We start from the raw sequence: 24,124 nt of genomic DNA, 5'->3' as shown, positions 1-24,124 counted from the left end.
GAGGGAACTGGGATTCTTCAGCTTGGGGAAGAGAAATCTTTGGGGTGATCTTATTGTGACCTTCCAGTGCTTGAAGGGAGCCCAGAGGAAAGGTGGAGAGAGCCTCTTGACAAGGGGAAATGGATTTAAACTGACAGAGAGTGTGTTTAGATTGGATATTAGAAAAAAATTCTTCCCTGTGACAGTGGTGAGGCCCTGGCACAGGTTGCCCGGGGAACCTGTGCCTGTTCCATCCCTGGCGGTGTCCAAAGCCAGCTTGGACAGGGTTTGGAGCAACCTGGGATAGTGGCAGGGGGGTGGAACTGGATGATCTTTAAGGTCCCTTCCAACCCAGGCCAATCTATGATGCCATGATTTAAAAAGAAAAGCTGATTTAAAGTTTTTTTTAATATATTATTTAATTTTTTTTATTTCAAACCTGCTGCAGCTTTATTGTTTTAAGGCTGGCATTGCTCTTATAAAAATTTTTTTCTTTCACTTTAGTAAAATTTTTGTCTTCATTTTTTAAAAAATATGAATTGCTTTATCATTCTCATAAAAAAAAGTAAAGAAAATAAGAAATTGGGACTAGGCATTGGATATTTCCCCATGGAGTCTGTCAGGAATACTTGAATAAAAAGTCTCTGAGCTTGGTTCCTTTAATATTCCAAACTGAGGCTGCTCCAGCTGCAGGCATTTTGCTGATGGAATATCTAAGGAGTCCATGGAGGATTGAGGTGTAAACAGAGACAGGACTACCTAGAAACGCTCATTTCAAGATTGTCAGGAGTTCTAAGTGCTAAGAGGGAGCTGTGACTGTGATGCTCAGGGACACTGCTGGGATTCCCAATAACACTGGGAATAACCTTGGATTTACCCTCATTAGACAGTTCATGTTCAGAGCAGGTGAGCTAAAGCTGCAGCTGTGTCTTTGAAAAAGAATTAAAAAAACAGAAGGAAGGAAAGCAAAGCAAAGGAGGCCCCCCAAGGGATGGGTTTGCAATGCTGCTGTGCCTAATTGACAAACATGTTGTGCTGGTGTAAAGTCCTCAAAGATTTCATAGAGCGTCATCTTTCCAGTTCAGCTCAATTTGGTTTGTGTCATTGCTGGGGAACATGGTAAAACAATCTGGGACTTGATTCCAGCCAGCTCACCCTAAAAATCATCAATCAGCTCAAGCGTTTATTCACAGAGGGGCACAGGTTGGATCAGATTAACTGCAGTGTCAGGTTTAAATCACAAAGAGAACAATTTAATGGAGACAGATTTAAAACACGGAGCTTTGTCATTATGGGAAAAGCAAGAAAGGAGCGGTGAGAGCTGCTGTGATTTCAGCTTCTTCAGTAACTCTTGTTTACAAGTGAGAAGGAATAAAAGAGTCCAGCCTAAGGTAATAATGGTTGGCATTTTTTATTGTTTGATGTACAAATGTTTGTATTAGGTTGTGAGATCCCTGTTGTGAGGAACTGAAAATAAACAGAAAGAAGATAGTTCAGTGCATTATACCATCTGCCATTAATTACATATTATATTTTTATTGCATTAGCCATAATTTAAATTTCTTTGGAGAAGCAGAATTAAGATGTGTGGTTCTTGAGACTGTCCTATGCAGAGCTTCAGTGATCCTTCAGGGTCCCTTTCAGCTCAGGATACTCTATGAATCTATGCTTTTATGATGGCAATTTTTAATGAAAGCAGTATCATTCCTTCTGCTGCAAAGATAAGACATTAACAATTTTAAATTACGGGGATATCTTACAGGTTTCTGTATAAGTAGTAAGCAAATAACTAATTTCTAGAATCTGAATACCTAAGGTTCTGTAAAAGATTTCAGATTGACCTTTATGTTTAACTTAAAGTCTTTTATATTAAAAATGTGTCTTGTAGACAGCTGGTCTGTTTTTTTATTTTAGAGGAAAAAAATGCTCTGTAGAAATACAGCAAACTGCATTACCCTGAAATCAAAAGTCCTACGTTATAAAAAAGTGTTTCTAAGTTTCAAACTGACATTTGATGCTTTTGTTTAAAATTACTTTCTGGAGAAGAATCGCTGAGAGGCCACTTGTTGCTGAGGTACTGATTTCATACAGTGTAACCCCCTCTGAAGTGATGAGGTTGGGAAATCATTGCTCTGGTTTTCCTGCTCAGAGAGCATTATTTAGGAATCGTACCTGAATGCACAGGTGAATGTGTGATGCCAGTAGGTTTTGGGGAGGTAATTAGGAGCTACACAAGAACTGAGAGGCTTTGGTTCTCCTGGATTGGCTTCCACTTCCAAGCAGTACAGGGAAAATATTTCCTGCAAATTGGTAGAAACAGGTGGCGCTCTTTCTTGAAGGGAAGTTTTTGCAAAGCTTTCAGGGCTTGGCGAGCAAGACAAAAATTTCCGTCATGATCTTAGCGGGGCCAGCGAGGGGATTGTTGTGCTCTACTCTGGGCTGGGTTGGCCTCACCTTGAATGTTGTGTGTAGTTTTGGGTGCTGGAATACAAGAAAGATCTAAAGCTGTTAGAGAGCGTCCAAAGTGGGGCATGGAGATGGTGAAGGGCCTGGAGGGGAAGCCACACATGAAGTGTGAAGACACTTGGTTTGTTCATTTGGGGAAGGGCAGACTGAGGTCAGAGCTCACAGCAGTTCTGCTGTTTCATCACAAGGGGAAGAGGAGGGGCAGGCCCTGAGCTCTGCTCTGTGTGACCAGTGACAAGACCTAGGTAATGGCTGGAGCTGTGTCAGGGGAGGGTTAGGGTGGATATCAGGAAAGGGTTCTTCCCCCAGAGGGTGCTGGGCACTGAACAGGGAATGGTCACAGCCCCAAGGCTGCCAGAGCTCCGGGAGCCTTTGGACAGTGCTCTCAGGGATGCACAGGGTGGGATTATTGGGGTGTCCTGGGCAGTGCCAGGAGTTGGACTGGATGATCCTTGTGGGTCCTTTCCAGCTCAGGCTATTCTGTGATTCTATGATATATTTATCTATTAAATTTCGAGTTTGAATTTTTTTTTGCCTATGACTTTTTAATGTATCTAGACCTACATTTCATCTGTGCACCTCATTTGATTTAGATCAGCTTATCTGGTTCATGTCCAATTCCTGCTTCTCATGTGATTCCTCTTCAGTTTGTGAGTCCAGGAATAACCATATTTTCTGTTCTTGGAGTAGTCCTGAGAACAGATTGATGCATTAGAAAAATCAGTTGGAGCACTGGTTTCTGGGCTGTCATTTCTTTGCCCAGTCTGTTTTCTAGAAATGATGATGTCGCTGAGGTCCTTTTCGCTTTATACAGTCAGAGAGCTGTTTGGAAAATCCCCATGTCCCCCGATTCTATTTGAATTCAGTCAAGGACACTTACTCAAATGTTACTAATTATCTCAAAAGGTTCTGGCAATTACATCTTAGCAACACAGTGCCTTAATTCCCTCCTATGTAAAATTGCATTCGTGGTTCTTATTCAAATTTGAGCACATTTAGAACAAACAGCATTGTATTTTTTTCTTGTTTGCTAGGAGAAAGCGCAGATCTTAAGTGTGATAAAGTTTATTTACAACTCCTAAAGAGCCAATTTACTAACAAGTAATTTGAATGTTAGAACTTTGACGTTATCATATCCCAAGTTTTTGCTCTCTTCTGTGGAAGAAACATGCTAAAGGAGCCAGAACCCGTGACTGGCTTTTCTATTTCTATCAGACTTGGTGGGTTCTTTGCCCAAGTAAATGTATGCAAAACCTTAAATCACCCATGCATTTTGCATTGATTTTGCAAGAGACAAAAAGCATACTTCATACCAATAAAGCATACTTCCTATGCTTTATTCGAGCAAATAGAGCAGGAGTGGTTTCAGAAGTTATATGTCAACGCCTCTCACATTGGGAATTTGGTATTTATCTTCCCTGGTTCAGCCTGCAGTGGTAGCATTGGACATTTCCCATGGCACTGCTCAAACCTGGATGGAGGCACAGCACTGAGACAGGGCTCAGTTCATTGTTCCTCTGTGCTTTTTGCCCTTGCTCAGATCAGAAAGAGTGAAGTGCAGGGGTAGCAGACTGAATGCTACCAAGAGTAGAATTAATCTAATCTGATTCTAGGCATATATAAAAGTTTTTGATATCTGGTCTACATTGTTGGAACAGGATCCTTCTCAAGACAAGCCAATAAAAAGACAGGGATGCTTCCACAGGGAAGTTAGTTTACCTGGAATGTTTAGCTAAGATGGAATTAATCCTCTTCCCACTCCATGATGCAGGGGGTTTTCTTTGCAGGGAAAATTCATTGATTTCCTTTACCACTAATACTATTCTGTTTCAGAGATGTTGCCAAACTTATAAATTTGTTAAAGATGTTGTCTGTGTGATGACCACAGGCAGTGATCACATCCATAAAGAAATTATGTACTATTGTGCTTAGCTCCTTTAATTAAATGTCTTTCAGAAGCAGGTAATTGTAAAAAATTAGTTACAAAGATCATAAATCTTTCCTTCAAACTTAAAAAACACTGCTTTGAAATTTATAGCCGGAACATTTTATGTACTGCTTTTTATGTCAATGTGACATGACTGAAATTTAGTAAGAATCCTTAGTTTTAGTTTTTCTTGCTTTGAGAGTATTGTTGAGAAATGGAGGAGAAAACTGTATTCAATGTCTTATGTAATGAAAAATTAGTTGGTCCTCTTCAGATAATCCTGAAGAACTGTCCTGAAGCTGTTTTTTTATTCCTGCATGACTTATCACAGCAAATTTGAATGTTTACAAGAATGTAATAAAATGAGGAGGTGAGAAAACATTGCAAAGAAAGAGAATGAAGAAAATAGAGAATCATCTTCTAAATGAGGGATGGCTGAAACATGGGCAGATCTGTATTTTATAAATTTCTGTGGAGGTTTTCCTGGGACTGCTAATGGAGACTATTGACAAGGGCCTAGCATGACAGGGTGGGGGGGAATGGATTCCCAGTGACAGTTTGGATGGGATTTTGGGAAGAAATTCTTTCCTGTGAGGGTGGTGAGGACCTGGCACAGGTTGCCCAGAGAAGCTATGGATGCCCTATCCCTCCAAGTGGACAAGGCTTGGAGCAACCTGGGATAGTGGAAGGTGTCCCTGCTCATGGCAGGGGGTTGGAAAGAAATCATCTTTAAGGTCCCCTTCCAACCCCAGACTTTTAGGACTCTATGATTTGCAGGCCTCCCCTGCTGGCACAAAACCTGAGTGGTTATTTGGTGAGAAAATGGGAAGTTTCTCTTGCACATGAGGTTTATAATACTGGGGAAGATTTGTTGCTTAGAGGGTTGCCAAGCTTGGATGAATGGAAAAGTGGGAGTGATGCAAGTGGGAGCAATGTGCCTTTTAAGAAGGTGCAGCTCAGCAATTGGATCAGAAAGGTTTTGCAGAGACCACCATGAGTGCAAAGGAATAACTGTTTGTCCTTGGACCATTCCAGCAGCATCTGTAAAAGCAGCAGCTTTCAGTGGGTGAGCTTGTATTTGCTCCCTGAAAACCCTGGTTTCTGAGTGAAAGTAGAACTATTCTGGGTTGCTGACAGATTTCAGACCAGCAGGGAATATGCCATTCTTTGGCTGTATGAAGGAGGAGACCACACTGTATTTTTGCTTTAGATATTCCCCTAAGACAGCTGGGGAGTAGGGACGCCTCCATCAGTGCCCCATCACACATGCACAGCATCCAAAGGAGGAAGAGGAGAGACAGGAGGGCAGCTAGGCTCTGTCTCATTATACACACCAAAATAATCCACATGCTCATTATCCCACAGAGCAGACCAGCTCTGCACCAATGCCCTCAAGAACCACAGACCAAGGTGCTACAGTTTGGTCCTCATTACTTGATATAGAATGCCCAACAAGAAACCAACCCTTGAGGAATTAATTAATTTTCATTTTCCAGTCTGTCAGTCTTGTTGAAGAGATTTTGCCTCACTGTATAGCAAGGTCGCTGTGACAAATTTTGACAAAATCCAAGTTCAAGTGTTTTTTGATTTCGCAAGCGCATGAGCTCAGTGAGAAAGAACAGACTGAGATGACAAGGAGAACAGCCAATCCTGTTATATTTGTCTTTCTTATTACTGACTTGCCATGATAAATATGGAAAATTATATTTGGCTAGAAGGAGGCTGAGAAAGGGAACAGATGGCCACCGAAAGAATACTAGAGCAGCTAATAGTCACTGGCATATTTCCGGGAGAAAAATTTAAATCTGAAGCCAAGCAGAAGCATTATCCATTTTTTGCTGCTCAGGGCACTGTGCATGGAACTGCTCCTGCTATGCTCTGACTAGATGAAGGTGGGCTTCCTGAAATGCCTTCACCGAATGGAATAAACAGCTCCTGTCCTGCACTTAACAGCTCTTGCAGTAATGCTGACAGAAATAGTTGACAAGGTGGGGAAAATGTTTGTGTTCCTACTGTGTTTTGAGTAAGACAGTGTATTTGCTATGGCTTTTTAATTTGTTGAATGACTTAGGACCTGTGTTGTATTCTCTCTGTGTATTCTGCAGGCTTCATTGAGTTTTGAGAACGGGGGGAAGAGAATGCCTATATGTATGAGGAGACAATGGGGTCTTTATTTTATGTAGTTATGTATTTAAAAGTTTCCAAGGTTTTAATGCCTTTCTGATTTCTCTGGTAAACATGGTACTGACAAAAATACTGATATTTTGAGAATTACGAAAGTGTCATGATGTCTGATTTTACAGAATGCTGTAAACTGAAAACTTTGTTACTGTGGGCTAGGTGGTGGCTGAGGACCTTGTTCTGTTTGTTTGGTGGTAACTGGAATGAGCAAGGTAAGTTAGGATTTGAGGGGCTGGAATAGCAGGAGATGTGTCTGGGAGCATTGGAGCTGTAGGACAAGGCTGAGTCCCACAGGAGCAGGGAAAGCAGGAATGGAATGGAGTGGAATAGTAACAGGTGCTGTAGTTTTCCTTTGCCAGAATGAACCCAGCCACAACAGCTCAGCTGCAGAGCCCATAGGGCAGGGTTCTGCCAGAGCAGCTCTGCTGGGTCAACTGGATCAAGACCATCAAATAAAGCCACTGTGTGGGTTGTCCAGTAAATCTACCTGCTCCCCATTCAGACACCAGCAGCACTGGTGTAAGCACAGATCAGGTTTTCTACAAATAAAAGTGTATGTTATTTACCCGTTTGGGGGAGTTTTAGGAAGGTCAGTCACTTACTAATTTTATTGAATAAATTGCCTAAAGAGCAATAAATCCTTAGTAAGTAGGCTTTGAGAAAGGGGGACAAAGGATCACTAATTTCCGTGGTTAATAAAAGACATGGACTGGTTTTGCTTTTGCACTGAGAAATGTCCACCTCAAAATTTTGTTAGTCTTTCCCCACTGAATGCAAATTAAATTGATTCTAAATTGTGGCAGCATATCTTGGAGCCCACTTGCCTTCTTCCTGAGCTCTTGCTCAGTTTAAATAATTTTTTTCAATTTTTCATGCTGTGTTGGGAAATCTACTTTAAAAAAATTTAGTAATATAGACATACCTGCCTAGCTTTGGAAATGAATTGCTAAGAAATAAAATGCCATTTTGGAGTGAAGGTTCTGCAGTCTGCACAGGTATGTGGTTTTCAGTGACAGCTTTTTCTCTATAAAATCCTGGCTGTGTATTGACTTGTAGCTAGAAAAACATGAAGCAGTTAAGAAACTGCCTTTAAATGAAGTGTAATATTTCCATCGGCTCCAGAAGCTGAAAATGATAGCTTTCTGGGAATGAAGTATGGATGAAGTGTGAGGAGAAAGTATAACAGTATATAAATTTTGGGATAACATACTAAAATTAATAGGGTTACTAAGAACTAGGCTGATATAATTGGTAGTGTTTTGAGCATGTATCCCAGATTCACCTTTATAACAAATGTGATTGTCTCTTGAAATGCAAGATATGTAGATGACATGAGAAGATAGTCTGTAGTTTGTCTGGAAAAATACTCTGGCACAGAGTTTTCATGGAATCATCATCTAAAGAAATGAATACAAGGATATTTGGTGCTCTGGGCAAACTGTCATGCTCTGGGATGCTCCTGTTTAGGATGCAGTAGTCTTGTGGTGCTATTCTGTGGCATTTGCTGGGCTGGCACCAGCAATATTTTGGATTTATGGCATATCATCTCAACTCTGGCTGTGTGATCTCCAGTTCCAAAGATGGGAATTACTGTGTCCAACAAAAACAGGTTTTAGTATTTATCCCTTTCCTGTAATTTGTCTGTGCTTCACAGCCACCCATGACCCTTCATCTCAAGCCAGAGCTGTTCTCAGCTTCTTCTAAATCTGAAGTTTGCCCTTGCAGAAGGGTTTCTTTATTCTTTTGTGAACTGGAAGAGCACACACAGAACAGTTTTTCTCAATCTGGTCTGCCCATCTTGAGTGGTGTCTTCCTGGCTGATGGTGAGACAGCTGAACCTGTCAAAGGGCAGCATCTCCTCCATGTGGTCAGGTAGATCTGTACACAGAATTTTATCTCTCTATTTACTTTGGAAAAGTCTTTTAGAGTCTCTTAAGTGCATATGCAAGGATGGATATGCCAAAGCCTCTGGAGTCAGTTGAGAGGAGGCCATCAAGATGATCAGAGGGGTGGAGCAGCTCTGTTGGGAGGAAAGGCTGAGGGAATTGGGATTGTTCAGCCTGGAGAGGAGAAGGCTTTGTGGCCTTCCTGTGCCTGAAGGGAGCCCACAGGAAAGATGGAGAGAGACTCTTGACAAGGATCTGGAGTGACAGGACAAGGGGGAATGGCTTCACACTGACAGGGGGGAGGTTTAGATGGGATATGAGGAAGAAATTGTCTGTAGGGGTGGTGAAGCCCCACAGGTTGTCCAATAGAGGCTCTGGAGCCTGGGGCTCTGAGCAACCTGGGATAGTGGGAGGTGTCCCTGCCCATGGCAGGGGTTGGAACTGCTTGGTTTTTAATGTCCCTTCTATCCCAAACCAGTCTGGGTTTCTGTTCAGGGCAGGATGTGCCAGAGCCAAGGTCAAGGTCAGTTCAGTTTGATCTCCCTGTTTGTAGCCATGCTAATGTGCCCTGCCTATATCAAGGTCACAGTTGTGTGTGCATCAGTTTGCACGCAAGCATCCCTCACCCACTACAGCTTATACATCAATTTATCCATGTCTATATATGGATATCTGCAGTGTATTGGCACAGGTGCAGCATCTAATCTGACTTGTCCCTGCTTCTTCCAGGCTTAGACTCTTTGAGGGGCCCTTTTGGCCAAACCTAGTAGGGTTCACTCCAGCCTACAGACCAGAGCTCCAATCTGCTTTAGCCACAGTTTTCATGGCCTAAATTATCCTAAATATTTCTTCATTTCATTGTAGTTTGTTGTAGGGCAGAAATGTCCAATGTTACTTAGCATGTTTATTAAAAAACTGCTGAAAGCACCAGCAAACTCTTTGAAATGGTGAGTTGCTTAACACTTTCCCTATGGGTTTTTTTGTATTTATTGCTAATACTGTCTACCCATTGGAGCCAATGGTATTTTTTCTATATTTCAGTAAACTTAAACCCTGATTTTGCTTTTATAAAATGTGCTCCACAAGCTGATTTGGTCTAATGCTGCTTTTAGCAATGTATGGGCTCACAATCTACCTCATGAAGCAGTTTAAAGCTGTCCTTCCAAGCAGACTCACTCCCAGCTTCCAAGTACATATTTAGGGATGGTAGAGGGCCCCCTTCCCCTTGGCTGAGCGCAGGGGCACACCAGGCATCTGAGAGGCATAAGAACAAAATAACTGTCTCTGCCCCAGCCTACAAAACAGCTGCTCAGCTGAGACAGGCATTGCCAGACTGTTATGTGTCTTCAGCAGCTTTTGTGACCCTCTGTCACACCTTGTGTTGGCACAGGCATTGCCACAAAGGAGGGAGACACAGAAAGCTTGCAGTGTTTCCATAATTTTTTTCCTCCAGAATAATTTTTATTAAAGCCTCGCTTCATGTTTGCAGTCTTCCCATGTGGATGCTTTTTCTCAGTCCCAGCTGACTGTTCAAGAGAGGGATCATCTGGGCTCTAACAGAGTCTTCCATCAGGTATGTGACTCTTCAGCTGGCTTCAAAAATCCCTGAGTGCTTGTTTTCTAAATGATCTCTTATACTAAATGAATGTGGGCAGAGGCAAATATTCTATTCCTTGTCCTCTTCCCTTTCCCCTGTGGCTGCATGACTATCCCAAATGCCTGCAAGTATTTTGGTTTTGCTGTGCTCAGTAGCATTTGAGGCATTTTTTTCTACCAAATCACTTTTGTTTCTTGAAGCTTTCAGGAAAAGTCCACTGGAATCCCAGTTTTAAGGTTTTAAAGGCTATTGCACAGTATTGGAATAAAAAACTTGCTCATTGAAGTTGATTGGCTTGAGAGCATTGCTCCTTTGCTCTTTGAGAAGATGGTAAACTTCACCTTTGTCGTCAAAAGCTTGCCAAATATGTCTCTGTGCTTCCCTGAGGAGAAAAGAATTCACATATTTATGTGGGTTGTAGCTTTAGCTCTCTGGACCTTATTCTGCATTTCACAGTGCATAGTTGATATATTTCAGATTTATTTCAAATATTTTTTAATTATTTACCACAGAAATAACGTACCTGAGTTTTCTTTGCTGTTAAGAGTGTGATGTCTCTGACTTGAGATATTGAAGACATTGATAAAAGACATTCATAAAACTGTGCCCTTAAATGACTGGCTGTAATTAATAAGTGTTTTGCAAAAAATAAATGGGAGAAGTTAGGAAGGACTAGTAATCCTGGATTATTTAAATGAATATAGGCATTTATTTTTTAAAGATAGTTTGCTGAGAGCTTGCCTTTTCCTCACTAATGAGTGCAACAAAGGGCCCCAGTCAAATCGAGCTCCATAGGAAATGAGGGGGAAGGAAATATTGAGAAACTGGTGCAGGGAAGACTTCCCGCTGTGTCCACCCCGGGTGTTTGGCAGCAGTCCAGCCCCAGTTTCTCTACTGCCACTGGGAATAGCTGATGATATTTTTTGCCACTGACGCTTCATGCCCACTTATTACCCTATGTGGGCTTTATTTTCCCCATTGGCAGGAGTCCTGCTGCCTGGAACGGCTACTGGGCTCCCAAACACAACCCCCATTTGCAGCTGAAGCAGTTGCTGCTGTGATGGTGGATGGAAGTGTTCTTGTGAGGGATCTCATTCCCTAAACTGTGCTGGATTGCCCAGACAACCTCCTGCTGCCCATTAAGACAGCTGGAGCTGCCTTAGCATCTGCTCGTTTCCCCTTTGCCTTTAGGTGTCAGAAGTGAACCACACATGTTTTCCAAGTATTTCAATCCTTCTAGTGTTCCTAGGTGGGGCACAGAACTGCTTTCTAGGTTGATATGTGGCATTTCCTTGTGCTTTCTATTTAGAGAGTGAGTCGTGGTGTTCTTTCCCTCCCACATCTGGAAGGTCAAGTGAAGCATGGTCTGGCTGCAGACACTGCAAACCCTCCCCCCTTTGAGAGCAGCCTGCCTCAAATAGCAAATAAGAGCTTGAAGAGTGTCCTCCCCTCTCTTCAGGTGAGTTATAAATCTCCTGGATATTGTGTTTGCCTGGTGAACCAGCATCTCTGTAAGTACCACTGAGAGAGTCAATGGCAAAGTGTCACAAGTGTTTAAGTGTGGGGGAAGAAGGAATAGGTGTCAGAATTAGAGACAAGTATGGAAAGATGTTCCATTTTGAAAGAACCCATTTTTTACTTGTACACATCCTTAACTCAAGCCCCACAGGCACCAAGATACTTGTATTGAAGTGGTATCAGTCACAACTTCTTGCAAGGACATGGTGGACCAAGCTTGCCCACATGTTAGTCCATATCCATCACCAGAGTTGTCCTTGGCAGCCATGTGCTGGTTTTTGTATATGGCTTTGGTACACTTCTGACACTGACAGACACTGAGATTTTTTTTGGTCTCCATCCAGCCACACTTGTAGGTGGATTTTCTCAAAGCATGAGAAATAACTAAGTTAAGGAATCATTTAGGTTGGAAGAGACCTCTGAAGGACACCTGGCCCAACCTCTCACTACAGGCAGAGCAAACTTGGAGCAGGTTGCTCACATTGTGATCCATTTATCAAGCCCATCTCCCACTCACTGGGGTCCAGTGTCACAGGCCCTTCTTAAGGCAAAGTCCATGATGCTCACTGCTTTTCTCCCACTGGCCAAGCCAACCACTTTATCAGAGAAGACAACCAAGTCGTTCAGAAGCCATTTGTTGGCATATCTGTACTGGTTATTCCAAATCAACTTCCTGTCTTTCACTTGGTTTGGCATGGTTTCCCAGAGGAATTGTTCCACAGTCCTCCAAGGCTGACAAGCATTGGTATAGAGAGCATTTCTAGAGAATCCATATACTGAATGAATCTGGAAGATGAACTTCCAGCTCTCATTTACAGAGATTTATCTTTCCAGGGTCCAACAGCCTTTAGTGCTTTTGGCAGAATTTGCTGTCTGAATAAGCAGGGTGTTCTAGTGCCCAAACTTGCTTGTTCTTTCTCAGCACAAAATTGACAGATTATTCAACTAATCAAAAAAAATATATTTCAGCTTTTTCTCTGAATATGACAGTTTTTAATTTTAAAATTTTTATTCTGCTTGGCAGGAAAATGGAACTCAAGGCAATTTTCCCCAATTTAACCTTCCAGACAGTGTTCCTGAGAGTGATACCAGAGTCCATACAAAGCCATCTGAACTGGAGAGCACCAGCCTCGGGGTCAAACTGCCTATGACAGCTTCAGGTACAATATCCTTGGACAAACTGACAGGACTGGAGTGACAGGCTGCACAGATGAGGAGTGTGTACAGTCAGGACACTCAGGGACCAGAGGAGCCATGCAAAATGGCAGCTGAAGTATTTAACAGTTTAGAGCACAGCAATATGGATGGGACTCAGTAATCTAATTATCCAGCTTGGGGAGATACCTAATAGGAGAATTATTTGACTAACACAAATACAGAAGAGAAATATGCAGTATACAAAAGAATGTTTATTTGTCTAAGACTGAGGTGGGGTAGGTGACAGCAATATTCCATTACATGGATAAAACCCTTTCCCACTTCCTTGTGGCTGTGTCCCATTTTATTGATGTGGGCTAAACTGCATTTTGAGAGTTCTCAGATCTAGAAAGTTTGACAGAGTTAATCTATTTCTAGAAGTAGTTTAGGAAAAAAAAGGTAGTGGCCTTTTGCTTTGAAATGATTTAGCATCCCTGCATTGCTGGATGAAGATCTGCCACTGTTTAACAAAACACCCACACATGCATGCAGCACATTGATTTATAATGCTCCTGTCTGAATATATATCCACATTTAAATGATGGGAGTGGAGGTGTTAGGGCAGCTGAAATTCTATGCAAGAAGAATCAGAACTAGGAGAAAAGCAGATTTGGGCTCCGTTTAGTTCCTAATCTCAGGCATCTGAACTTGATGATTTTTATCAGAAAAATGAGTACTTGAAAGCTTTGGTTAACTAAACATTACTGGCATTTTATAAATATGGCACTCAAACCAATAAAAATGTAACTTTTTGTGTGAGTTATGGAGCCTGAAGAAGCAGATAGATGATTTTGAAAATCCCATCTGTTGTCTATATACGTAACTTCCCTCACAATTAAATGATCTTTACCTAAGCTCTCTTAGAAGTCTTGCTAACAGATGATGAATGCTTTATTGAACTTAACACTGCAAGCCAGAAAACATTAAAAAAAAAAAAAAAAAAGGAATTTGTAGTATCCTGCTCAAAGCGGTGTGCTCTGCTGAAAAATGTTCCATTGTAAAAGCGCTTTGCCGTCAGGTTTCTGACCCTTTACTGATTTTTGGTTTTATGTTCTTGTTTTCTGATTTAGAAGCCTTGAAAAATTTTAGAAACCAGTTAACAGTCTATGAGCAAAAAGAAATTTTCAATTATACAGAACTCTGGTTTCTTGGCCTGGAAGCTAAAAAGATTGAAGGTTTGCCTGAAACCCAGAATAATAATTGCTATGATGATGAACATGGTTCCTACTTAAAGGTAAGTGGAAAAATTATAGTGCTTGTTTTGAGCTCAGTACATTTGTAGTGGTTTTATGCCAACTCTTAAGTGTTGTCTGTGAGAGAAGTGTTTCTAGAAGATAAATAGTCACATAGTGAAGACATGCCTTTGGAAGTTCAGGGGAGAATTCACTTTGCATGTCATGCAGGGTTGATGCAAGGTAGATGGGATATGGAAGCATCATTTGGGATTTTTCTTGTTACCCTTATTTGATGCAGACTTCACCTGCAGCTAACTGATCATCTGTCATGGACAGCAGGCTCACACACATGAGCTACCAGGAAACCTGGTCTTTGTTGTACTCTTTGAGTCTGAACTCTTTGTGTTCTTTTGAAGGTTTTGCATGACCACATTGCCTACCGCTACGAAGTCTTGGAGGTCATTGGGAAAGGATCATTTGGGCAGGTGGCCAAATGCTTGGATCACAAAACCAACGAGTTAGTGGCATTGAAAATAATAAGGAATAAGAAAAGGTGAGATGACATTAAACCAGTACAATCATCCCTGTTCTATAGAGGCAAACTGTGGCAATGTGAACAAATCAAAATCAAAGCTCCTGTACATTCATTAGACACAGTGAGGGCAGAGTGAGGAAAGAGGATGTCAGGAGGTGGCCTGGACCCAGATGAGAGACAGCCTAGGAAAGCAAGCTCAGTTTCTGCAGGCTCACAAAGAGGTCTCTCCATCTATTGCACACTGAACACACAAACCAGGTAACCAGCTGTACAAGACTGAGAGCAGGGAGCATCCCCACAAAGCTCCAAAACAGCAGGAATATGCTGGAAGGCACCCATCACTTGCTTGAACATGGAAAATTCTACACTGTGATCCTAAGCAACCTGTTCCTGTTAAGTGCCTGGCTACAAATTTGTGAGCTGGAAGCAGAGTCAGTGAAACAGATGTTCAGCTGTTCCATTTTCCCCCTCTGTGAACACTAAGTGTAAAGATGCTGTTCAAAGCCCACTGTGGTAGGTGTGAAACATGGCCCTGTTCAAGGAAAGTGAAGCATTCCTATAGACTTAAGAGCACCAGGATTTTAGCCTGGATGCTCATTGGAAACATGTTTATTTTAAAGGTTTTTTTCAGACAAGTCAAATTAGGTACCCTGAAGTGTTATGTAAGGCCAGTGTATTTATACTAGAAATCAATGTCCCACCTGCTGATCTTACAGTGAGCTTGTGGTGTTTGTAGCATTTGCAGAAATACAAATGCTGCCCTGAGTTGATGTCACCATTCTGTGTCATGTGATATTCCAGATTTCACAGCCAGGCTTTGGTAGAAGTGAAGATCCTTGATGCTCTCCTGAAGAAAGACAAAGATGATACTCACAATATCATCCACATGAAGGAATACTTCTACTTTCGCAATCACTTCTGTATCTCCTTTGAACTGCTGGGGTAAAGTACATTTTCCTTTACACATACCTTGAGGAGAATTGTAGATCCTGTGCCTTAGAAGATTTAATTTTTATGTCTTCTTCAGAAGAATTGGCAGCTAGAAGGGAGGACTGTCTAAATACAGACTGCCTAACTGAGCCTTTGATTACCCAAGGTGAACTGAAAAAGGCCACGTTCAGACTTGACATGGGCAATGATGTGGTCCAATCCTTATTTTCTGTGCTGGGTATTGGAGTTTTCTTCCCCAAAAGACCTGTGAGGAAAAGAGTAAATTCAGGACTGGTAAACTTCAGGGTATATAAATATGAATAATATAAAATAATTTAAAAATAAAACTGCATCTTGCTTTTTATGAGTCTTTGCTGCAGGGCATCTTAGGAGGAATTCTGGAGGAATTTTGGAGTAGTCAGATCATTTTATTCATCAGCCTCCTTGTAATCAGGGAATCATACTGGAATTATCCAGGCTACCCACACTTCCCCAGCCCCTTAGAGTAAAAGCCCCATTATTGCATGTGTTAGAGGCCCTGCTGCAGATTCAGCATCATATGGGCAGCTTGATCCCAAAGAAACCTAAATCCCTTGTGTTGCTGCATGTGTCTCAGGCACACAGGGTAAGAGGTGACTCCAGGGAAGACACAGCCTAGCCTTTTCTGAAAGCTGCTATGGAAACACAGGGAAATGGGATAGCCGCTATCTTTAGCTCTCTACAGAGGAGTTGAAGACTGGTTGTCATAGAAAAATGTTTGTCTGGTAAAATTTTAATTGCCTTTAAAATACCGTGAAAAGCCTTTGATTTGTGATCTTTTCTATTAAGTCTTGGCAACTTTAATTCCAAAGGAACGGGCCGTGCCTGCCACCAGTGGACACTCCAGTGGGGAAGGCAGAAAACTCCAGTTGGTTATGTCCTTGCAGACTTGTGCTAGTGCTGAGGACACTTCTCACAGGGAAGAATTTATTGTTAATATCCAATCTAAACCTACTCTGTTTTTCAGTTTGAAATCATTGACCCTTGTCCTATTGCTATCAAAAATCTCTCTCCCTCCTTTTATAAGCCCTTTAAAGCACTGGAAAGCTGCAATGAGATCTTCCAGAGCTTCCTCTTCTCCAGGCTACTGGGCAGAGCTACTGGAAATTGCTAAGATGTGGTGGTCACAGGAGGGGCATAAAATCCTAATGAGACCTGAGTTGATGGGGGGGTTATCTAGAAATACTTAGTGCTGGACAAAAACCTTTAGACAAATTTACTCAAGATGCCAAAGCAAAGAGAAATGGCAGCAAAAGGAGACAGAAGAACATTTATTTTGGTTCCTGAATGATTATTGTTCCTGGTGAATATCAGCACAACTCCTTAATAGCAGAGTTTAGCAAGCAAGTTCGCTGTTTTTACATCTGCTTTATATCTGGGAGGTGTTGGTGCATATCCACTGCAGAGCACCATTCTCAGGGAGGAAAATAGCTGTCATTTTCTTCTGCATGAGTCCTCCATGTGGGAAGACAAGCTCTTAATGCACTGGAAACTAATCATGCCTTTAAAAATAAATTGCCCTATCTCTTAACTGCTCTGTCTGCTGCTTTTTCCTCCCCCACAGAATAAATTTGTATGAGCTGATCAAAAAGAACAATTTCCAAGGCTTCAGCCTGTCTTTGATTCGCCACTTCACTCGGTGTGTGCTGAGGTGTTTACAAGTGCTCTACCAGGAAAGAATCATTCACTGTGATCTGAAGCCTGTAAGTACAATCATTTCATCACCTGGTATTCTATATGGCAAAAATGAGCTTATCCTATTTATTCATAGAGTATGATTGTACAGAAGCTGCAATTTATTTTAGATTATGTTGATGCTGCAGTCAACTGATTATTACCATTGATTCAGTTCATTCACAGAAGCGTTACATGAGATTATTTGGTTGCCAAAATGTATGCAAATATGAATCAAATTCAAGTAGTGACTTTTTTGCTTAGAGAAAAAGAAAAGTAGTTATAGAATTAAGTATTTCAAGATGAGGGACATTGTAATGTGAGGAGTATTAACAAGGCAACCTGTTTCAGGCTATCCTGTTAAGTCTATTTAACGTTTTAGACATGACTATAAAGTTAAGTAGCCTAGTAAATGGCAAAGGAATTCTGTGCAACAGTATTTAGAGTGTTCACCTGTTTCTGGAGGATCATCTGTCATCCAATTCTGCTATATCTGCTAAGCATTCATTCTAGGTGAAACATTTCCTTTCTCCTTAAGCCCCAGATTTAAGTTTTTGCAATTTTTTGAGATTTCTGAAGGGTTTTAATGCTGTTTTCACTTCAGGTGAAAGTTTCTCTTGATTTCCTTTGCCAAAGGGCAAATGAACCAATAAAGAAATAACTAAGTTCTCAGGTAAAAATTCTAGGGATAAAATTCTGTTCTCACTTTGCTAAGTGTATCTTGATTTAGAATTCTGAGAAGTCACATACTGTCTGTACCTGTTGTCTTGCCAATATCTTTGCCAGACCAATTTGCAGTGAGAGGAGAGGCTTGTAAGCTCACCCAAATATCCGAATCAAACAATTAGCCCAATGGGAAATCTGTTTCCAGGCAGCCACTGACAGGGAATGATGTTGGCAGCATCAATTAGTGTAGCCTCTATTTAAATAGAGCAACACATTAGTGAAAATGTAGTGAGTTAACTAAAAGGCAATTTTGTTCTCATTCCACAATTGTACAGTTTCATGAATTTATGTTGCCTGAAACTCACGTCTGTTATCCCATCTGCCTTCTACGATATTTCTCAACACAAGGTAGAATATGGAGTTTCTCTGGCCTTTATGTTAAGTAATCACTGCCTCCAAAGTCTGGTTTTCCAGTTGGTCCTGGTTTTCCAGCTTTGATCAGCTCCCTTGCATTGGGAGGGATTCAGTGTTAGAGACAGAGTCCTACCATGAGCATGAAGGGCTATCAAGCCACAGAGGGGGGATGCTGCTTCTCTTACCAGAGCTAAGAGCACCTATTTGTGCAAGTCAGTCCTTGCCTTGACTTTCCCCAGTAGCAGCTTCTCCTTCCTGGCTCATGAAGCATTTCCTTATCAGCTAATTATCCAGGAAACCACTTCATCATTATTTAGCATCCACCTGGAAAGTGTTGAGTCCTCCATATAGTCACTGTAAAAGTGGTTGATAAAGGTAACAATCTGTCTGCTGAGGGGTGGAGAAGGAAATCCTTCATTTAGACACACTTTTAATGAGGATAAAACTTAGCTCTGCAGAGGAGAGCTGAAGGCTGTGTTTGCTTATCAGTGCACATATCCCTGAGCTGGCTGGCTAAGGATCGCTTCTCCAGCTGGAGTTGCAGGAACTCAGTGCTGTACCCACCTGCACTCAACTAAGAATCCACAGGACTCTCTTGTCCATTTATCCCTCCCTTGAGACCTGTGCATCACACAGGTGGGGAGGGGTGAGCTGATGTGGAGTCTGGAGCAAGCAGTGCAGGGAAGAACTGTGGAGTGTGGCTCCTTCATGGGCCAGGGGATTTCTGTGCTTACAAAAGGATGGTTCTGGTTCAATCAGCGCAGCACAAAGCCAGGTGCAGTTTGGCTTTTACTAGATAAGCAGCCCTGATTTTGGGGGAGCTCACTGGCTCACCTGCAGCCTGGGTACCTTTCCAAATCTCCCCTCTGCTTTGTACATTATTGGCTGCCTCCTCATGTTAGCAATTGCATTCCAAAAGAGGTTGAATTTTCAAGCTCTCATTATGCAGAGAAGTATGAATGTGATTTGCGCTCTGATTTTTCCAGGTGTTCATTAACTTAAAGAAGGGTTTAGCACCATATTTACCTGTCTTTTTTTTTTCTTTTTAGGAGAACATACTATTATACCACAATGGGCAAGGTTCAGTCAAAGTTATTGATTTTGGATCAAGCTGCTATGAAGACCAAAGAGGTTTGCAGAAAAGTCAAATTGATGTAATTTTCTTAATAAGCTTTCTTAATTTTAAATAATATGGAAAGAACCCCCTAATTCTTGGTTTGGGCTAATATATTGACCTATGCTCCTGATTAGAACCTGGTGAACTGTTCAGCCACTGGTGGAGCAAATACTGATAGAGACAAGTAAGATATTACCCTTCTTTTGCTTTGTCCCAAGCCTGATCACCTCCTCTACTCTTGTTAAAATCAGCATTGCACTTTCAGGAGTGGTTAGCTGGAACAAACATAAGAGGATAATCCAAATATTTGCCTTATTGAGAAGTTTGTCAGGTCCAGAGAGCCTTTCTGTGAGATAGTTAAATTATAATTGGTACTTTTTGTATGAATACCACAGGGAGAGAAACGAGAACTGTGCTTTTAATTTAGGAACTGTTGATTGATGCAAATGGAACACCTTCAAATAGGAAAATGAGCATGGATAAACTGAATCACAGCTTTAGTAAAACAATTTCCTTCAGTGAAACTTGCTGAAGAACAATTACTAAAGGGAACAGTGGAAAGTGTATCACCCATTACTTTTTGGATGGGATTAGAAAGTATTTCCAGAGCCTATGTGAGCAATCTGCGAATAGACAGATTTATGATTCCTGAACATATGCCACTTTGCTGTGAAATCTGCAATCGACATTTCAGTCCCAACTGTGATATTTTGCTTCTTGTCTGATTTTTGATCCAGTGTACACCTATGTTCAGAGCCGCTTTTATCGCTCCCCCGAGGTGATTCTTGGTCATCCTTATGCTATGGCTGTTGACATGTGGAGCTTGGGCTGTATCATAGCAGAGCTTTACACAGGCTACCCACTGTTCCCAGGGGAAAATGAAGCTGACCAATTGGCTTGCATCATGGAGGTAACTTTGGGGATTGGTTTGCATACCCATTTGATAAACTGCACCACCAGAAACAAAAGAGAATCCTCAAGCAATAATGAAATATGATTGGCTGTGGCCTGGCCTTTCAGAGGGAGGTTTAATGCAGCCAAATGGCTCTTTGAGCCAGAAGGGGCCCCCCTGAGCCTCTTTTCCTCCAGGCTGAGTCCTGCCAGCTCCCTCAGCTTCCCCTCCTTAGACTTGTGCTCCAGGCCCTTCCCCAGCTCTGTTCCCTTCTCTGAATGTGCTCCAGCCTCTCCATGTCCTTCCTGAAGTGACAGGCATAGAGCTGGATGCAGGATTTGAGCTGTGGTCTCATCTGTGCCATGGAGGGAGGGACAATCACTGCCCTTGTTCTGCTGGCCATGCTATTTTTGATACAGAGATGTGTACAGGCAGCACTAAGAAACCCCTGAATTCCCTCCACAATAAGAGGAAATATTTTGCAGACGTTTCACAGTAAATTGCAACATTCAGCTCCTTTCAATAAGGAGGGCAAAATGCCACCTGATGTTTGTTGTGTATCTTCATGAAATGAGGAGTAACTCTACAACTTCATTTCCTATGAAGGTATTGGGCCTTCCACCTGCTGATTTTATCCAGGCTGCGTCAAGGAGGAGAACATTCTTTGGTAATTTCTTCTGATTGTTTGTCTTTGCTGGATCCTTCCCTGGTAGTTAATCACTAATTAATAGTGCTGGTAGAGAGTAGGGTCAGAGATCTTTAACTAGTTCCTAGCTGATAAAAATACTTCCAGCAAGAGGTATGGGGAAAAAAGCAAAGGGATAAAATGAGACCTAGAAACAAACCTGGAGCTCTGCTTTTCATGTTTTACGGACCTCTAATTGCCAAAGGTAGAGAAGTTGCTCCTTAAAAATACTGTTGCTGAAAGGAATGCAGTGGACTCTGGCAACTAATTTACATTGTTTATTTCTCTTTGTATAGTTTGGGTTTGGAAGTTGTTCAAAGCAAACAAACTAACAAAGCGTAGGATGTGATCTTTCGGATGTAACCAATTCCGCTTGCCGCAATTCTGGCAGGTTATCAATCCAAGAGGGCGAAACTGGAGTTAGTGGGATGAACATGGATACTGTTCATGTGACTTCTTAAAGTGCTTAGTGAAGGTTTTTAATGTAATTTTTTGAGCATGTCTTTTTTTTGTTTAAGATTCCAAAGGTTTTCCTAAATCCATAACTAACAGCAAAGGGAAAAAGAGATGCCCAGATTCCAAGGATCTAAGCACAGTGCTGAACACCCATGATGCTGGTTTCCTGGACTTTTTGAAAGGATGCTTAATGTGAGTTCATACTGTACACAACAAGTTTTGACTTAGCTTTCATTCTTTTCTGCCTTTTGAAGTATTTCTGTCTGTTGTGTTTTTTTTTTTGTGAGGTGTTTTTGGGTTTGTTTTTTTTTTCCACATGGCATCATTTGTACAACTACTACTTTTGACACTTTACTGAGTCTTCTTTAGCAGTGACTTCAATTTTCTTTCTAGCAGTTCAGTAGCACTTAAAGAAATTCTAAAGAAACTGCCAACTTGTGGTTACATGGGGAGGGAAGAAAAAAATCATCCCACCCCGTTTCACAAGAAAGTTACTTTCAGTATTTGCTGTCTGTGTGAATCATTGATCCATTTTGGTTTGCTGGTTGAATCAGAATTTTCAGAAAATAATTTCAGTGGAGCAAAAAACCAAATCTTAAAACAAGGAATTTTGGTCTCTACCCTAATAGAACCAGGAACTGCATATTAAAAACTGTTGAATGCTGCAGAGGGTTTGATCAGCAGAGTGCTGACGTAAATAGGTTTTGAAGAATGGAGATGATTTTTCTATGGTTTTGGGATAAAGAGATTAAATTATTTTATTTCAAAAAAAGTCCTCATGACCTGACTTTGAAAGGACAAGGCTGAATCTTTTGCCTTGTACTAATTTTCAAATAGAACTAGTTGAATAATGATTTGTCTCCCATGGATTTAAGGTGGGAGCCTTCCCTGCGCATGACTCCTGATGAAGCGATGAAGCATGCGTGGATCCAGGAGCCAAAAATATTCCGGAAAACGCAGGCTCCAAGGAAGATGAGTGATGGCTCCTTCTCTGTTCTGGAAAGCAGAAGAGAGACTATTCGTAAGCATGTGCTACCTCAGAACTGTGCATTTAGAAGTGTTTGGTTTTTCTTTGTGCTTAGTGTCACCTGCCTGTTGTAAGTGGAGGTGAAGTGTGGAGATAATGGATACCCACTGAAATGGGATGGGTAAAGGCACCATTCCTCACTTGTGTAGAACTGCATGCCTTATGTTTTAGTTCAGCTACCTGCAAGAAGACTGGAAGTGCTGAAGATTCACATGGAATCCTCTCCCTGCTGAGAGGAAAACCTTATCTGACACCATATCACAGTACATGTCACTTTCAGAGCGAAAAAGTGCAGCAGTGGCGGTTGTAAGATCCCAGAGAAAACTTTCACCTGATTTGCTGGGAGTTTGTGTCAATCCTATGTTTTACCTCCTGTTAAGAGTCTGCAGTCTTAACCCTCTCATTTTAATGATTTATTGTTGCAGAGAATCTCTGGAAAAATGCAGCTGACAGAGTGAGAAGTGAACTGGCTGACAGACTGACCCCCTTCACAGGCACAGCAGAAAGTGATGTGCAGAACACAAGGAAGCATGCTATCCCAGAGAAATATTTGGAAAACCACATGGAAAAGCCCATTAAATACAATCAAGCAGAAGACAGTGGTGAAAGAGCTCTTCCAAAAACTTCTCTGTTTTTCCCACCAATTAAGTAACACTGAGCACAGTCTATGATTGGCTCAGTTGCGTACCTAGTGTATTTTGTAGGTATTATTTGTACTCAGGAATATAAGCTATATCTGTCTGTTCATGGGCTGTGCACATTGTAAGTATACTCAATGTTCTTTTTACCCTGAAATCATCTAGTCAACCAAAACAGAATTTGAGAACCATTCCTTTTCCTCATCTACATCCTTGTGATCAGAGATTCTTCACAACCAGCAGCAATAAAATGGAGACTGTAGAGGTGGAGAGTGGCTTATTCTTGGTGTTATAAGAGACTTCTGAATTTTATATTTTCCTGAATCCAAAAGAGCAGATGTGTTGACTGAAGAATCAGAATCATTTTACTTACAGCAGCATAAGTCAGGAATAATTAATGGATAAGATTACTGGTTTTATTTATGCATAAGAAAAATAAGAAATCAAACCCATCATCCTCATTTTCCTCCTTCTCCATCTTCCTCTTTTTATAATGAAGCTATGAGATGGAAACCATTGTCACACCTTCCTAGCAGATTTAGAAATGTAAATTATGCTCATTAGCTCTCTAGCAACAACAAAGCAGAATGATCTTCTGGGCCCATTTCTGCAGGGACTCAACAGGAAGAATGGATTAAAGCAAGCTGGTTTGATTTGGGGAAAATTGTGTCCTTCATGGCAAGTTTAACTTAATACAGTGAAAAATCCCCAACAGAAACTAAACTAATTTATATTATCCCTGTGGCTTCTGTGTTTAATTTAGGTATTTCAATCTTTGAACAGCAGACTGTCTTTTCACTGCATTTGTAAGGCACTCACCTCATTTATAAGTCTTAGATTTACTGGAGCTTATAGCTAGAAATTCAGTTGAAAAGGAATAATCAGAAAATCGTCCTACCAGAAGAAGCTACTACTTTAGCAGTGGTACTGCAGCAACCCCAAGGGAAAGAGGTGTTCAGAGATGTTCAGTCACCATAGCAGCAACATCCTCCAGGTTCCTTTGCAAAAGGAAAATCCAAAGGATATGGCAACGGTCCTCAAACAGTTCTTATGTTACAGGAGTAGACAAACCACCTGACAGGTACAGCTGAATTATTTAATGATAGAAGTCACATGGAAAATGGA

The 24,124-nt window shown here is 41.4% G+C and overlaps 1 protein-coding gene across 3 annotated transcripts; it reads left to right on the top strand.

The window, feature by feature from the left end:
* The first annotated feature begins 605 nt into the window (after window positions 1–605).
* On the top strand, window positions 606–23,269 carry DYRK4 (dual specificity tyrosine phosphorylation regulated kinase 4). 3 transcript variants are annotated; one of them, XM_033057408.1, is made up of 14 exons: window positions 606–1,370; window positions 9,929–10,012; window positions 11,346–11,495; window positions 12,579–12,714; window positions 13,822–13,985; window positions 14,343–14,479; window positions 15,263–15,403; window positions 16,995–17,133; window positions 19,234–19,315; window positions 20,039–20,211; window positions 20,800–20,860; window positions 21,397–21,526; window positions 22,210–22,355; window positions 22,787–23,269. In XM_033057408.1, the coding sequence occupies exons 1-14, from the start codon at window positions 1,236–1,238 to the stop codon at window positions 23,011–23,013; spliced, it is 1,905 nt and encodes a 634-aa protein (XP_032913299.1). In that variant the 5' UTR covers window positions 606–1,235; the 3' UTR covers window positions 23,014–23,269. The 3 variants fall into 3 exon arrangements, with proteins under 3 accessions (XP_032913299.1, XP_032913300.1, XP_032913301.1); XM_033057409.2 differs by lacking the exon at window positions 606–1,370 and adding an exon at window positions 5,128–6,360; XM_033057410.2 differs by lacking the exon at window positions 606–1,370 and adding an exon at window positions 9,359–9,386.
* The last annotated feature ends 855 nt before the right edge of the window (window positions 23,270–24,124 follow it).

The sequence above is a fragment of the Catharus ustulatus genome, chromosome 4 (assembly GCF_009819885.2).
Source record: "Catharus ustulatus isolate bCatUst1 chromosome 4, bCatUst1.pri.v2, whole genome shotgun sequence".
In the NCBI taxonomy this organism is placed as follows: Eukaryota; Metazoa; Chordata; class Aves; order Passeriformes; family Turdidae; genus Catharus; species Catharus ustulatus.
This window is presented reverse-complemented; position numbering and strand designations above follow the sequence as displayed.